Source organism: Solanum verrucosum, unplaced genomic scaffold (assembly GCF_900185275.1).
Source record: "Solanum verrucosum unplaced genomic scaffold, falcon-dt-bn FXZP01000261.1, whole genome shotgun sequence".
NCBI lineage: Eukaryota > Viridiplantae > Streptophyta > Magnoliopsida > Solanales > Solanaceae > Solanum > Solanum verrucosum.
In genome coordinates, this window is record NW_026019969.1 from 8344499 (window position 1) to 8359557 (window position 15059).

Genomic DNA, 15059 nt, shown 5'->3' on the forward strand with positions numbered 1-15059 from the left:
ATATTTCGCTCGCTCACTCGCCTCTCTCACTTTATACAATTGATCTTTTTGTATATGTATACCAAAGCAGATTATACAACTGCTTTCTTTTGTATATGTATAGCGAAATATACATATTTATGTTTGCTATGGAGCGCAATTATGCAAACTTTGTTATAGCATACAAATATGAATTTTGTGTTTACTATATGTGAAAGTTGCTCATTAAAATTTGTGTTTTTCTATATAATAAAAAAAACTAAAATATTAATTCTATTTAGCAGGAAAATAATATATTTTAAAATAGTATGCTTGTTTATTTAAAAATATTAATTTCTATTTAGCATGAAAATAATTATTTTAATGAATTTCATATTTTATTATTTTAAAATTAATTTGGTTGGGTTTGTGTCGGGGAGTGGAAAATGACAAAATATAAAAAACTTAATTTGGGTGGGGGGAGTTGAAAAATGAAATGACAAAATATGGTAGAACGGGGGTGGTTTGAAATCTTTGCAAATTTGCTCTGCAATCCTACCGCTTGTCATCCCTGATTGAATGTCTTTCATTGAAATAACTAACATTTGAATGAAATAAATATTATTTTTCTTAATGAGAATAAATGTTCAATAAATACGTAAGCAAAAGAATTCTAATGATTTTTCTTTAATTTTTTTTATTTGTAGATCCATGTTTATGTGGCAAAAAAAGTTGCAAATAATTCAATGTTTATATTTATTTCAATCCTTATAATAGTACTTTTTATTGTTGAAATTTTAGGGTTATTTTTCTGATAAGATAATAATTAAATCGAGAGAAGCATGTCCCAATATCAAAATTTTAAGTTTAACTTTCTCATATGTTTTTCAGTTTTCATGACCTTTTCATATCATTTGAAGAAAATTTAAGTTATAATTAGCCTCCAAATATATAATTTATATTTTTCATTTATATGTAACAAAACCTTGAAAGTTTTGATTAGGATGTACACTTGAGGCTCATTTTACTTTCAAAGTCATTTGCTTAGGACAATTTAAATCGGTAAAGATTTCGGCAAAAAATTGTGAATATAATACTAATGGATTGTTTATTCATAGCTTTTGTGGACTGAGATTCCTGGTTGATTTTTTTTATCTAATAAGAATTTATTTTTGCTGTTTTTGTGAACAAAAAATTTTGCAATCCAAAACTTGTGGATAATGATCCCTTCAAATTAGGCTTAAACATAACCGAAAGTAATCATAATAATGATGAATCTGTTGTAATGAACATCAACAACTTATTAGGATTAAACACTTTGGATTTTTAAAGCATTCCAAATTGATAAGATGCGGATTACCTTTGACCACAATTCTGTTGGAATAACAACTAAAATATTATTTCAAAAAATATATGTTTTACAAATAGTTTTGTTTATGTAAATATTACATAATTATCAGCTAGTCCTTAGCTTTCTTGATTGCTGGGGCTGAAGATTCCTTGAGATAAGATAATGGACGCTCCATTGTTTTCTTTTGAATAATTGGCCGACATGATGTGATCCTTCTTTTTGTCTTTGAGAAAAAGAAAAGAATTCCTTTTCTTTATTGCTTCATGACGTAAGTGCTTACGTCATCTTTTTTGTCTTCATCTTTATGCTACATCAGGCATGATCATGATCTAGCATTTTGCATGCTAGTTTTCATGTTTCTTCAGTGGCTCCTAGCCTGTGAAGTTCTATGTCGAGTATTCTCTCTTTTAGTTCTTTGGACTTAGTTTTACCTTTAGTAATCAAGACCCAATCATTGTCCTGATCGATGACTCTACAATCTTCCTTGTAAAATCTTGTAAGAATAGCGTATAAGGCTTTTATTCCCAACGCTCTTCTAGTTTGAATCCATTTTTTATTAAGGTGGAGAAGTTTTTTATCAACTCCGGTGGCCTTAACATTAAATTCCTTAATTTTCTCAACTGAAATGTAGTTGAGTGTAGGATAATATGCTTGCAAATCTTATAAAGTTGAATATCAGCTCACTGATGTGGCATGCTTCAATGGGCAGTATTACTATTTTTCTATATTTTCAGAATTTTCAATTTTTACCTTCATATTCTATTCAAAAATATGTTTAAAAAATTAAATTCTCTTCCCTCATTATGAACCTTCATAACATTTATTTCATCCAAAAGTAACGATACAATGACTATAAATGTACAATAACTAAAAAGGAAACGTTAATTTTGCTTAGTTTAATTTGATTAAGTTACTGCTAAATCGACAGTAACTAAAATTAACCAAAAAATAATGTTAATTTGAGTATAGCATTAACTTAAAAAGGAACGTGAATTTTGCTTAATTTAATTAAACGACAGTAACTAAAATTAACCAAAATAATAATGTTAATTTGAGTATAGCATTAACTTAAAAAGGAAAGTGAATTTTGCTTAATTTAATTTAATTAAATTACTGCTAAAATTGGAGGTAACTAAAACTAACCAAAAAGGAACATTAATTTGATTAGCGTAAGTTTTCTTATACCAAAATAACTAATGACTAAAAATTAGCACTAATTAAGAGATTTTAATTTTCTTAATTGTGAAACTAATGATTAGCTATAAGTTTTCTTCCTTTCCATTTTTTCATCAACAGTTTCTTTATTTTCAATTATATTAATTAGTATATATTAATCTTTGAGTAATTATATTTTAATTAATTTTGTGTCTTTTCATATTCTATATTTTCGTACTATATATAGATTGGAAGTGTATTTTTTTTCTCTTCATGTAGTAGCTTGCTTACTATATTTGTTTTTAACTATTACTGTTAGTCTAACATATTTTTTATTTTTTTTCAGAGTTGGTCATTATAATAGACATGATTTGATGATAAGGAATAAGATTTGAAGAATGTGGAATGCGATTTATTTCAAGACAAAAGGTGAATTGATTTATAATTTTTCACTGTTCATATGAAATTCAGATGACACTAATTAAATTCTCTTTGGTATGTTCAATCTCTTATTTGACTTCTTGATCACCTTAATTCTCATAATGTATTGTGAAATTATGTATGTTGAAGTTTTTTTTTTTTTTTTTTTTTTTTTTTTTTTTTTTATAGAATGTGTTTGGCAAGTGGACTAACTAATGTGGAATACAAAGTCATCCATGAGACAAAGAACAAATTGAGATGCTTGATGAGAAAATTTGTGGAGGGAAACTAGGGATTCACGTATAAGTAGGAATTGAGAATTTATCTCGATAGTAATCATAAATTTTTATAATATTTTGTTACATTAGATGTTTGTATGGCAATTACATGACTCCTTTTATTTGGTGAAGTTATTCCTAAATTAGAAGATCAATCATTCTCTCTATTGTCACCATAAAAGTGTGCTAAATGAGTTCAGAAAGCATAATTATGCAAGTTTTTCATAGAGATGCCATGAGTAAGTTTCATTGTTTAGACTACTACATTATTGTACATTCATCAAATTTTTGAAGAAAAAAAATTTGTGCTCTTTTGAATATATTGTCTCAAAGCCTATATCAAATATGCATAATAATGTCATATGTACTTCACTTTGTTAAAAAAATATGTTGTGTGTTTGTGTTTTTATGATTTTAGTTTTATTTCATTTTTCTTTTATTTGAAATGCAAATTTACTTATTTTTAAATGTGGTTCACCTAACACTAATAAAAATATTATTTTTGTGTTTTAATCAATATAACAAAATTAAAATTTATTTCCACTATATGAAGTTATAAAAATATTATTTTCAATTTATTGATTTTCTTATAAACCGCGCAAAGTGCCGTCAAATTCACTAGTTATTAAATAAGTATTGATCTTATCAACTGGTTTAATTTTCTCTCTATTTGGTTTGTTATGAAATAAAAATAATTGTGTTGTTTGTGATATTTCATCCTACAAATGTTGTTATGGGAAGCTAGTCAAAACGTCTCAATAAATTAGTAACTTAAAGCTAAATTATAATAAGACTTCTTAAATATATGCACGTACGCACAAAAATAATTAATTTAGGGTTGCATATTACTTAAACATTTGTTTGCAATACATCAAGTTGGATGTTGAAATAAAAACTTTATTTATTAAATGAAGACTTGAGTTGTTCAATTCAAAATTCTAAAATATATTTGATAAGAAGTAGATAGTTCTTTTTATTCTTTCTTATAATGTTCAATATTATTTAAAATAAAATTAAAATCATAAAATTCACTATTAATTTTTTTTACCTACCGTTGAGCCACCCAAAAACTAGCAAAGGGTAAAATAAAGGGATTGATCAAGCTCACACGCATAAAAATATAAACATGAAAATATGTATAAAATAAAATGTGTTGATTTATCGAAATAGACACAAATTAATTATCAAGATGATGGGTAAATTTGCAAGTCCTTTTGTTATCATGAACCTAAGATACAGTGTTACCAATTATATTCATGACCATAGTCCATAGTAGCTCGCAGTATGAAAATTTTCAATATTACGTGCTATGATATCTACCCTCTTGATTTCACGGGGAAGTTCCAATCGAACCGCCTTCAAATTAATAATAAAAATTAAAAGTAGAAGATTTTTATGAGCATCATAAAATACATGTTTATAAAAGATCAGTATTGTAAATATAATGTCATAAATTGTGAAAATATTTGACAAAAAGATAATCTATCAAGTCTAATTAAAAAAAAAAATAACATGTAATGTAAAATATCAAGTCAATACTACTACTAAAACAAATGAAACTGAAAATATACACATAAGTTCTAAATTCGAAAAGAAATTTAATATAATACTCTTATGTCAAATTTCAACATAACGTACATAAATGTGATTTAAAAGAAAAAAAAAATATTAATTTATAACCTTACAACAATGAATTTTCCTTCAATTTAAAAATTAGATTACTAACCAAATATGTCTGACCATGTACCCACATCCAATTTCACCAAATTCAATTAATAGAATGGCTTTCCAAACATGCTCTTATACAGTGGCATAGCTAGGAATTTTACGATGGGTGTCCAAACATTGAGTAAGTAATTATTCTTTTCTTACAAATGAGTGCACCAAAATTTTCAAATCAAACATAATGCTTAGCTCTACTGAGTTCATATTTAATTTAATATGAAGCGAACGAACACAAAAAAAAAAGAGAGAGAAAGAGGGAAGAAAGTTTATCCTAGAAAGAAACAACGTTTAGGCTTTAATACTTCAATAGTCTCTGGCGACAATGATAATAACAGCGAGACACAAAAGAGGAAGAGCATAATCAAATGGGACTTTTTAAAATAAAATTAAAAAATAGTGGAACATTTTTACTTTTTAGATTTTGGTAGAGTTGTAATTTTTTTCTATAAGTTTTACCTACAAAATTTAATGTCAAGTAAAAAAAAAAAAGTCAAAAAGACACCCCGGAAAAGAATTTAATTAGCTATTGATACTTATATTTTCTTTAAAAAAATTACGAAAAAATTAAATCTCTTGGTCAATTACTAATTGCATAAAAGAGAACATATTTTTATGATCTCTCTATATAAAAATAAAGATATCATATAAAAAGATCATAAAAATATATGAAAATTATTAATATTATATATACTGCTATTACAAAATATACCGTATAATTTTCCTACGAAGGGTCTCAACATACTGTAACTTCGCCCCTGCTCTTATAAAATTCAGGCGGGCGGACAGACGGACAGTAATGGGTTGACAAAATTAATATGACTTGCATATTTCTAGTTATTGATGAAGATTCAATTATGATGCAATACATATTATTATATTGTATTTTAACAATTTAAATAAATTCTTGCATAAATTTAACATATGTTGGTGATTGTATTGTCCCAAAACTACGCATTATCGGAGAGCTGTCTTTACGAGCTTGTCATAATTTTGGAGAAGCGCTCCCAAATAATTGAGGCAGATTTTCATGGTAATAATTATTCAAATAAATTTTTAAAATTATTTTCATAATAGGAAGCTTTAGAATTAATTATGTGGGTCTTATTATATACATATTTAACTAGAATTCATAATTTTATTTTTTAAAGAAATAGTGAGAAACAAGCATTGTTTTCTTATTGATGAATGTTCTTCTCCTTTTTAGACTAGACGAAGTCTTTATAAATAGGGATTATTCTCACACAAAAAAGAGAGGATATTTTCTATCTAAATATTGAGAGAGTTTATTTGTGAATTTGAAATCAGTCTAGAAAATCATAGAATTATCGACTCACGCTTCAACACATACATATCTACTCAAACTTCAATAAGTATTTATCAAATTATCTTTGAGAAAGTTTATATATTTTTAGCATGATTATATATGTTCCAATATAAAGCATATGTTACCCATTATTCATGTAAGCATTAATAATTTTGATAAGCTTTTGTCATGTGTTTTCTAAACAATTATATCATCACACAACCATGAAAATATTACTCCCTTTGTTCCTAACTACTTGTTCACTTTTAAATTGACACACCTATTAAGAAACAATGATTGACATAGTGAATTTATCATTTTAACTCTATTAATTATGAAATGGATGAATTAAAATTTTAAAATTTTCAAGAAATTTTTTTTTCAAGTAATTAATTGAGGGTATAATACGTCAAAAAAATTGTCCTTTTTTGATTTATAGAAATGGACAAGTAATTAAGAACAACTAAAAAAAAATAGATAAATAATTAAAAATGAATATTAGTTTTTATATCGGAGAAGCTCCAGTTGTTGGCACAATGAATTACTGCTTTCACCACTAGATTAAAAAAAGAAAAATAAAGTATAGTCAAACCACTAGATTAAAAAAAGAAAAATAAAGTATAGTCAACTATCTTTTAAAAAATAGCCAGTAGGTAAAGTATCATCAATAATTGAATCGACTTGCTTACTGAAATAAGTACACCTAGTGGAATCCTTTATTTATAATTAAAAATAAATAACGATAACAAAATATAAAAACATATGAGCATATAAATAAATAAAGAATATGCGAAAGCAGTTTAATGGTAAACGTCAGCACTGATTTATTTATTTATTTTTTCCATATTTAAATACCTCAACTTTATCGTTATTAATTTAATCTTAAAAGACTTTTCTGGTGTCTCCATCAAGAGGACAATGTGACAACAAATTAAATACTGTAATTAGATCCATCATCTGAATATACAGTGTATCTATTTTTTTTTAAAAAGAAAAATATACCAAAAAGAGAAAAAGACAACATGTGTTTTACTTTTTTTTCTAAATAAAAAAATATATTTTCTCTTCTTGAAACGCCATTATAGAAGTTGAGCGTGCTGGTGTATATGATTAATTAATGTACTTGATGATGGTGTCCCAAATTTCCAATTTATTTTCTATTTAGGGTAAATTTAATAAATAATATAATTTAAGAGGCTACATTAGATATTCAAGATAAAATAATAAAATATATTTATTTAATTAAAAATATTTATAAACTGTAAAATTATAATTTAGGAGTTATTAAGTTATAAGTTTGACTTATTTTAATTTATAAATAAATTTTGTATTTATCAACAATAATAATAGTGAAATTAGGAGAAGGTAGAAGAAATATTATTTTTGATAGATCCTCAATTGGCTAGAAAAGAAAAAAAAATGAAAGATTACAGCGAGGAAAAAATCAGTAAAACAAAATAACACAAAAGAAAAAAAAAAAAGTGTGATAACATTCAGCTACTAAACTCGCTAATTCTTTTTTTTTTTTTTCATTTTCCTATTTAATTCAATTTTATTTTTCCTAAAAGGAAAAGAAAAAAATAGTAAAAGGTTTATTCCATAAGTCACTCAATAAACTCCAATATATTCGGGGAAGTTTCATATAACTTGACCTCGACAGACATTCAGCTACCCCATTCATCTTTTTGCACATTTCCCAAAAAAAAACACAGAGTTTCAGACGAAACTCATTTCTCCGTTTTTTTGCAGAAATGGCGGTGAATGGACTGTGTACATCGACCGATGACTTCCTCAAACGGTGTGAGCAGTCCGGTGATGCTGCTTACAGTATGCTCCGATCACTCCTTGAACGACTGGAGGATCCGGTTACCCGGAAAGAGGCTCGGATCTTCCTCACGCTTCTTCAGAAACATTTTGCTACTAAAGAAGACTCCGATCAATGCCTTCAAACTTACCATTTCCAGATTCAGGATATTGTCCTTGAGCAATATGAAGGTCCATCTCTTTTTCTCCTTTTATAATCATCAATTTTGTTTTATGCATTTTTTGATACTCATATTTGCTTATATATAAGTCTTCTGCAATATAGATATATGGATGTGTTGATTAGATCAGTATTTTGTTGTATTCTCAGCATATGTTAGTTTCGTAATAATTTTTTCCAAAAAAAAACTGTAGATTCTTCATCAGAGTTATCGCATGTGTATTTGGTCAAAACATGAGGCTCATGAGCTATTACTTCCTCTATTCAAATTTGTTTGGTGCAATTACTATTTGTACAGTTGCAGAATTTGTCTCTGACCGCAATTTTTCAAAACAATTACAATTAGTTATGGATGAGTTCAAATTCGTATTATAGATATCATATTCACCCAAAGCATAAAAATTTCTTTTGATCAATTAGCAAGTTGAACATTTTTGTTTTTGTGCAAATAGGGTTATTTGACTTTGTGTAAAGACTTGTCATATCCATAACAGTTTTAACATCTCACTTCTACTATTAGTTGTTTTAATGTCATTCAGAGAATTGGATTTTTCTTAGAGACTGCTTCTCTTAGTACGCCTGTCTGTTTATTATTTGTAGGTTTTCAGAAACGTAAGAAACTGACAATGATGGTCATCCCCAGTATCTTTATCCCAGAGGATTGGTCCTTCACTTTTTATGAGGGACTAAATAGACACCCGGATTCCATCTTCCAGGACAAGACAGTTGCAGAGTTGGGATGTGGAAATGGATGGATATCCATTGCCATTGCCGAGAAATGGTCACCATCAAAGGTGTGCTTAGCAACATCCTTATTTTAGAATTATCTTGCATTTTCGAGCTACAGGAAATTATGCTTTTGTTGGGGAAATTATTCAGCTTTATCTTTTTTTCAGGTATATGGGCTTGATATAAATCCAAGAGCAGTAAAGATCTCGTGGATAAATTTGTACTTGAATGCTCTGGACGATAATGGCGAACCAATATATGATGATGAAAAGAAAACACTTCTAGATAGGATAGAGTTTCACGAATCTGATCTGCTTGCTTTTTGCAAAGATAATCGTATAGAACTTGAACGAATTGTTGGTTGCATACCGCAGGTATTGCTACAACTTGCATTATATGTTATGGTTATCTACACAATTGCTATTTTCCCTCTTTAATCTCAACAGAAAGCTAGAGATTCGGAGTATGTTGTGGTCGTTTGATGAAAGTTTATGGTCACATATTCTGACTTTGTGCATTTTGCTGCTGGATACAGATTCTTAATCCAAATCCAGATGCAATGTCCAAGTTGATTACTGAAAATGCTAGTGAAGAATTTCTGCATTCATTAAGCAATTATTGTGCGCTTCAGGTTGGGTGATAAACTAATTAACAAGTCATTTATTGATAGAAATGCCCTTGCTTCTTTCTAAACTGAAAATATGCTTATTAATTTTTTTTAATCATGGCTAGGGCTTTGTTGAAGATCAGTTTGGCTTAGGGCTTATTGCAAGGGCAGTTGAAGAAGGTATTTCTGTCATAAAGCCATCAGGCATTATGATTTTCAACATGGGAGGCCGTCCAGGGCAAGGTGTTTGCAAACGATTATTCGAGCGCCGTGGTCTTCGTGTGAACAAGCTTTGGCAGACTAAAATTCTTCAGGTGAGGGAAAATTCTATTTAGTTGAGATAACAGTTACTACAAACTGTGCCTCTTAACATTAGGTTAATGCAGGCAGCTGACACAGATATATCAGCTCTAGTTGAAATCGAGAAAAGCAGCATGCATCGGTTTGAATTTTTCATGGGACTTGTTGGAGATCAGCCTATCTGTGCTCGAACAGCATGGGCCTATGGCAAGGCTGGTGGCAGAATCTCTCATGCTTTATCCGTGTACAGCTGTCAACTTCGTCAGCCAAGTCAGGTAATTCTAAAGTGCTTACGTACGTTCAAATCTGGTAATGAAATTTAGGATAATATAGTTCAGAACACTGCAAATGCGTGTAAAACTGATTCATCTGAACTGACAGGTCAAAAAGATATTTGAGTTTGTAAAAAACGGATTCCACGATATCAGTAATTCTCTGGATTTATCATTTGAAGATGATGCTGTAGCAGATGAGAAGATCCCTTTCCTAGCTTATCTTGCTAGCATGCTCAAGGAAAACTCTGTTTTCCCATATGAGTCACCTGCTGGAAGCAGATGGTTCCGCAATCAGATTGCTGGCTTTATGAAAACGTATCACCATTTTCCTCTTATGGCTGATGTAAGATTATTTAACTTTGTTATTTTTCTTTTTGCAAGATTCTTTTGCTGAATTATTAGAGATTAAGAAGGGTTGCTGCCAGAGATGGCCCTGTAGAAAATGCCATGTGTGGATATGGAGCTTGTTTTGTGAATATTAGCATATAGTTTCTACTTAAAGGGTCATAGACTTATAGTGTACATCCATAATTGTCATATTCTTCTCTGAAGTAATCTAGAAAGTAACTCTTTTTAGCTTTCCTGCTCAATTGTTTCATAAACACGAGTTACTCTTACAAAGTTGCGAAGGTCAGTATAAAATGCAAGTTAGGATGCACTGAACGCTGTAGTTTTCACGGTAAGGCATCAGCTGGAACTCTAAGTTCTATGGTAAATGTAATGCAACTAATAATTTGCTCTGTCAACTGCTGCAAGATATATAACTAGGATTATCTGATAAGTCATGCAATAGACATCCTTAAAGAAATCATTTAAGATTTTAGCTTTCTAGGACTGAACTAGGGGACTTTAGTGGAAGCGTCTTTTCAGGTTTGGTTTCTGCAAAAGTATATTTACATTTATATGTATTCTAACACGAGTGTCTCGATTATATGTCAGAATGTCGTTGTCTTCCCTTCAAGGGCTGTGGCGATAGAGAATCTGTTGCGGTTATTCTTGCCACATCTAGCAATCGTGGATGAGCAACTGTCACATCACCTGCCTAGGCAATGGCTGACCTCATTGAAAATGGAGGTATTTGCTCTCTCCGTTGAATCATTACTATTTCTCCCAGAAAAATATCATGTATTGTATTTGTTTCATAACCTGATGCAAAAGCACAGTTCTTCCTAATGGTTTAACTACACCAAGTGAGTAATTGAAAGGATATGTCCATTCATCTTTCATGAGCTTTGTTATAGGGTTTATTGGTCATTTTTAACAATCTTGAAATCCTGCCTTCATGCAGAAAAGTCAATCTGATAGTAATTTGGAGGATGTCATCACTGTTATTGAAGCTCCACGTCAATCTGACTCGATGATTGAACTTATAAAGAAGCTGAAGCCCCAAGTTGTAGTTACTGGGATGGCGCAATTTGAATCAGTTACTAGCTCTTCTTTTGAGTACCTACTTGACATCACAAGGGAAATTGGATGCCGTCTGTTTTTAGACATATCTGACCAGTTTGAGCTATCCAGCCTGCCCAAATCTAATGGGGTCCTGAAATACCTTGCTGGAGCTCCTCTTCCCTCACATGCAGCTATTGTCTGTGGCTTAGTAAAGAATCAGGTAGGTTTATTTTTTCCAATAACTATATGCTAGTGTATTTCTAAAAGATTTTTAGGTCCTGTTTTATCATTTGTTTCTATGTTACTTGGCTAGTGTAGTTAGCTAGATACATATTTGTAACCTCTTTTGTTTTTCAGGTATATTCTGATCTGGAGGTAGCTTTTGTCATATCAGAAGACGAAACTATTTATAAAGCATTATCCAAAACCATGGAATTATTACAAGGAAATACTGCTCTTATAAGCCAATATTATTATGGCTGTCTTTTCCATGAGCTGCTATCTTTTCAGCTTGCTGATCGACGTCCTCCTGCTGAGGTCAGTAGTTTGGCTTTTTTATGATTGATGGAAAAGGTTCTTCAGCCTTTGCTGCTCAGATTTGTGTACTGCTATCTATTGGATATAAGTTTAGTTTTGATTATAGCATTTTAAGGTTTCATCTCTGGTATAAGATCTAACCTGGATTATCAGAAAATGTAAATAAATCAGGGAAGTGAGGAAAACAGAAAGAAGAGAAGGCCTATTTTTTTTAACTTAAGAGTATCTCGAAGTTACGCTCGTTTTTCTGGGTCGTATTTGTATGTACGGCTGTCCTAGATAATCGTTTACTTGTCTATAATGATTTCCAATATGGGCAGACAGGAAAATGACTGGGAATTTGGCTTTTTTGGCCCCTTTATCCATAATACTCTATAGATAGTTTTGGTGATGATGGAATTTTCTTGCTTTGGAAATGGACTGCATTATGCCAACTAAAACTCCAGATTCCATCAAAACAAGTGCCAAAATGGGGTTGGTTTGAGGTTGTAGAGTTTATGTTGAATCACCATTTGGTAGGGTTTCTAGGACTTGGTTCTCTCTTGTGGGTGGGTGGGAGGGGATGAGGGGCATCGAATCCTAATTCTATTATTAATAAATACTCCTTCCATTTCAATTTACTTGTCTGATTTTTTACTTGGCACGGAGTTTAAGAAAGTAAAGAAGACTTTTGAATATGTAGAATGTATCAAAATATCATTTAATCTTGTGGTCTTTGTGGAAATTTTAAATTAAAGAGTTGTTAGAAAAGAAAAGCAACATTCTTTTTGAAATGGATTAAAAAGGGAAGTAAGACAAACTAATTGAAATGGAGGGAGTAGTAATAAAAGGAATTTACAACACAAGATGATTTAAATCCTGAAAAATGTGCACTTTCTTACTTTTTGATTGCATTGGTCTCTTTGAACTCCTAAATTAGCTGTTTAATGTTTGAGCACTATGTAATAAAAATTACCTTCTACATATTCTTTCAGAGAGAAAACGAGAAGTTGAAAGCACCCAAGATGATTGGCTTTCCTAGCTCTGTCAACTCGGTACTCAATCATGCAGAGTTATCTGTTACTGATTCAGACAATGCTCTGATTCACATGGATGTGGATCAAAGTTTTTTACCTATACCAACTCCTGTCAAGGCAGCCATCTTTGAGAGTTTTGTGAGACAGAACATTGCAGAGTCAGAAATTGATGTCACAGGCAACATCAGACAGCTAATGGAGAGTAGTTATGGTTTCTCAACGAACAGCAAGACAGAATTCATATATGCTGACTGCCCTCTAGCTCTTTTTAGTAAATTGGTACTTTGTTGCATCCATGAAGGTGGGACTCTATGCTTCCCAGCTGGCTCAAACGGTAGTTATGTGTCTGCTGCAAAATTTGTGAAAGCAAATATAGCATATATCCCTACGAATCCAGAGGAAGGGTTCAAATTGACACAGAAAACAGTTGAAAGTTTTTTGAAGACCGTCAACAGACCTTGGATTTTTATTTCTGGACCAACTGTCAATCCTACTGGGCAGCTTTACAGCAATGAGGAGATAAAGAGTATATTGTCTGTATGTTCAAATTTTGGGGCTAGGGTCATAATTGATACTTCATTTTCTGGTGTGGAATTCAACTCCAAGGGGTCGGATGGCTGGAATTTGAAGGACACTCTAGCTCAACTAAGATCTCAGAATCAGTCATTCTGTGTTTCTTTGCTTGGAGGATTGTTTCTGAAGATGCTTACTGCTGGAGTCACATTTGGATTTCTGCTTCTAGACCAGCCTGCGCTAATTGAGGCGTTCCACAGTTTTCCGGGTTTGAGTAAACCTCACAGCACTATCAACTACCAAGTAAAGAAGCTGTTGGAGTCAAGAGAACGAACAGCAGAGCTTTCCAATGCTGTCTCAGAGCATGAAAATATTCTGGCTAGTCGATATAAGCTCTTGAAAAAGGTATCTCTTTTTTCCTACAACGGTTAACTCACATTATCAGATGTTTATTATCACTTCATCTTCTGGTCAGCATTTGAACTTTAGTCATTTGTCATTATGATTACATATATGGCTGCATCGAGTCATCATCTTGACTTAAAAGGCAGTGCACTAGAGTCATTGCTTAGACCATTTTCTCTACATTATGGATTAGATGTTACTTTTAAACTCGTCCAAGAATATGAATTTTTAAAGCAGGTGAGCAAAGCATCTTAGTTATAAAACCATGCGACTGAATTCTAAAATATTTATGTGACGTCTGTTTTCGTATCATTTGAAGAAAATTTAAAGTCGTAGTTAGCCTCCAAATGTATAATTTGTTATAAATAGCTTTCAAGTTGGTAATTCTTGACTATAATTCTTAATACATATTGTTGATTTTTGTGTAACAGACCCTTGAAAGTTGTGGCTGGGACGTGCTTGAAGCTTATTCTGGCGTTTCAGTGGTGGCAAAGCCATCTACCTACCTTGGGAAGACAGTGAAAATTGGCGAAGATTCGTTTTCATGGGAAGGCAAACTTGATGACACAAATATTAGAGAAGCCATGCTTAAGACCACGGGCTTGTGCATCAACAGCTCTACATGGACCGGAATTCCTGGTTACTGTCGCTTCACCATTGCCTTAGAAGATGGCCATTTCGAGCGTGCATTAGCTTGCATTGTCAAATTTAGAGATATGGTCGATAAATGAAATGCAATCAAGTGAAGACTGGTCTACCATGTCTTTCCCTTTTTAATTTTTATTTTTTGTTTTTTTCACAACTTGATTGTTGTGAAATAATCCCCCATCCCTGTGAGCAAGAACACCTTAATACCTGTTTTTGCAACAACACATTTTTTGTTTAATGCATTTATATACAAAAATCTTCGATACTCGATTTGATTCCTTACGTGAAATTTGTGATTGACTGATGACTATAAGTTATATTACATTCGTTCACCACTTAAAAAAACTGTTGTTCTTCTTTCTCTCTCCCCGCCCCCCTCCCCCCCCCCCCCCCCCTTACCAACTTTATTATTTGTGTTGTGTGAGGTATCATAAGTTGTGGGGAAAGAGCTTTGGTTTTGGTGGGA

The 15059-nt window shown here is 31.2% G+C and overlaps 1 protein-coding gene across 1 annotated transcript; it reads left to right on the forward strand.

Annotated features, from left to right (window-relative positions):
- The first annotated feature begins 7906 nt into the window (after window positions 1-7906).
- On the forward strand, window positions 7907-14848 carry LOC125816864 (methionine S-methyltransferase). Its single transcript, XM_049496511.1, has 12 exons — window positions 7907-8185; window positions 8775-8968; window positions 9071-9277; window positions 9439-9534; window positions 9636-9824; window positions 9897-10085; window positions 10192-10428; window positions 11025-11159; window positions 11374-11694; window positions 11832-12011; window positions 12986-13945; window positions 14377-14848. The coding sequence occupies exons 1-12, from the start codon at window positions 7942-7944 to the stop codon at window positions 14674-14676; spliced, it is 3252 nt and encodes a 1083-aa protein (XP_049352468.1). The 5' UTR covers window positions 7907-7941; the 3' UTR covers window positions 14677-14848.
- The last annotated feature ends 211 nt before the right edge of the window (window positions 14849-15059 follow it).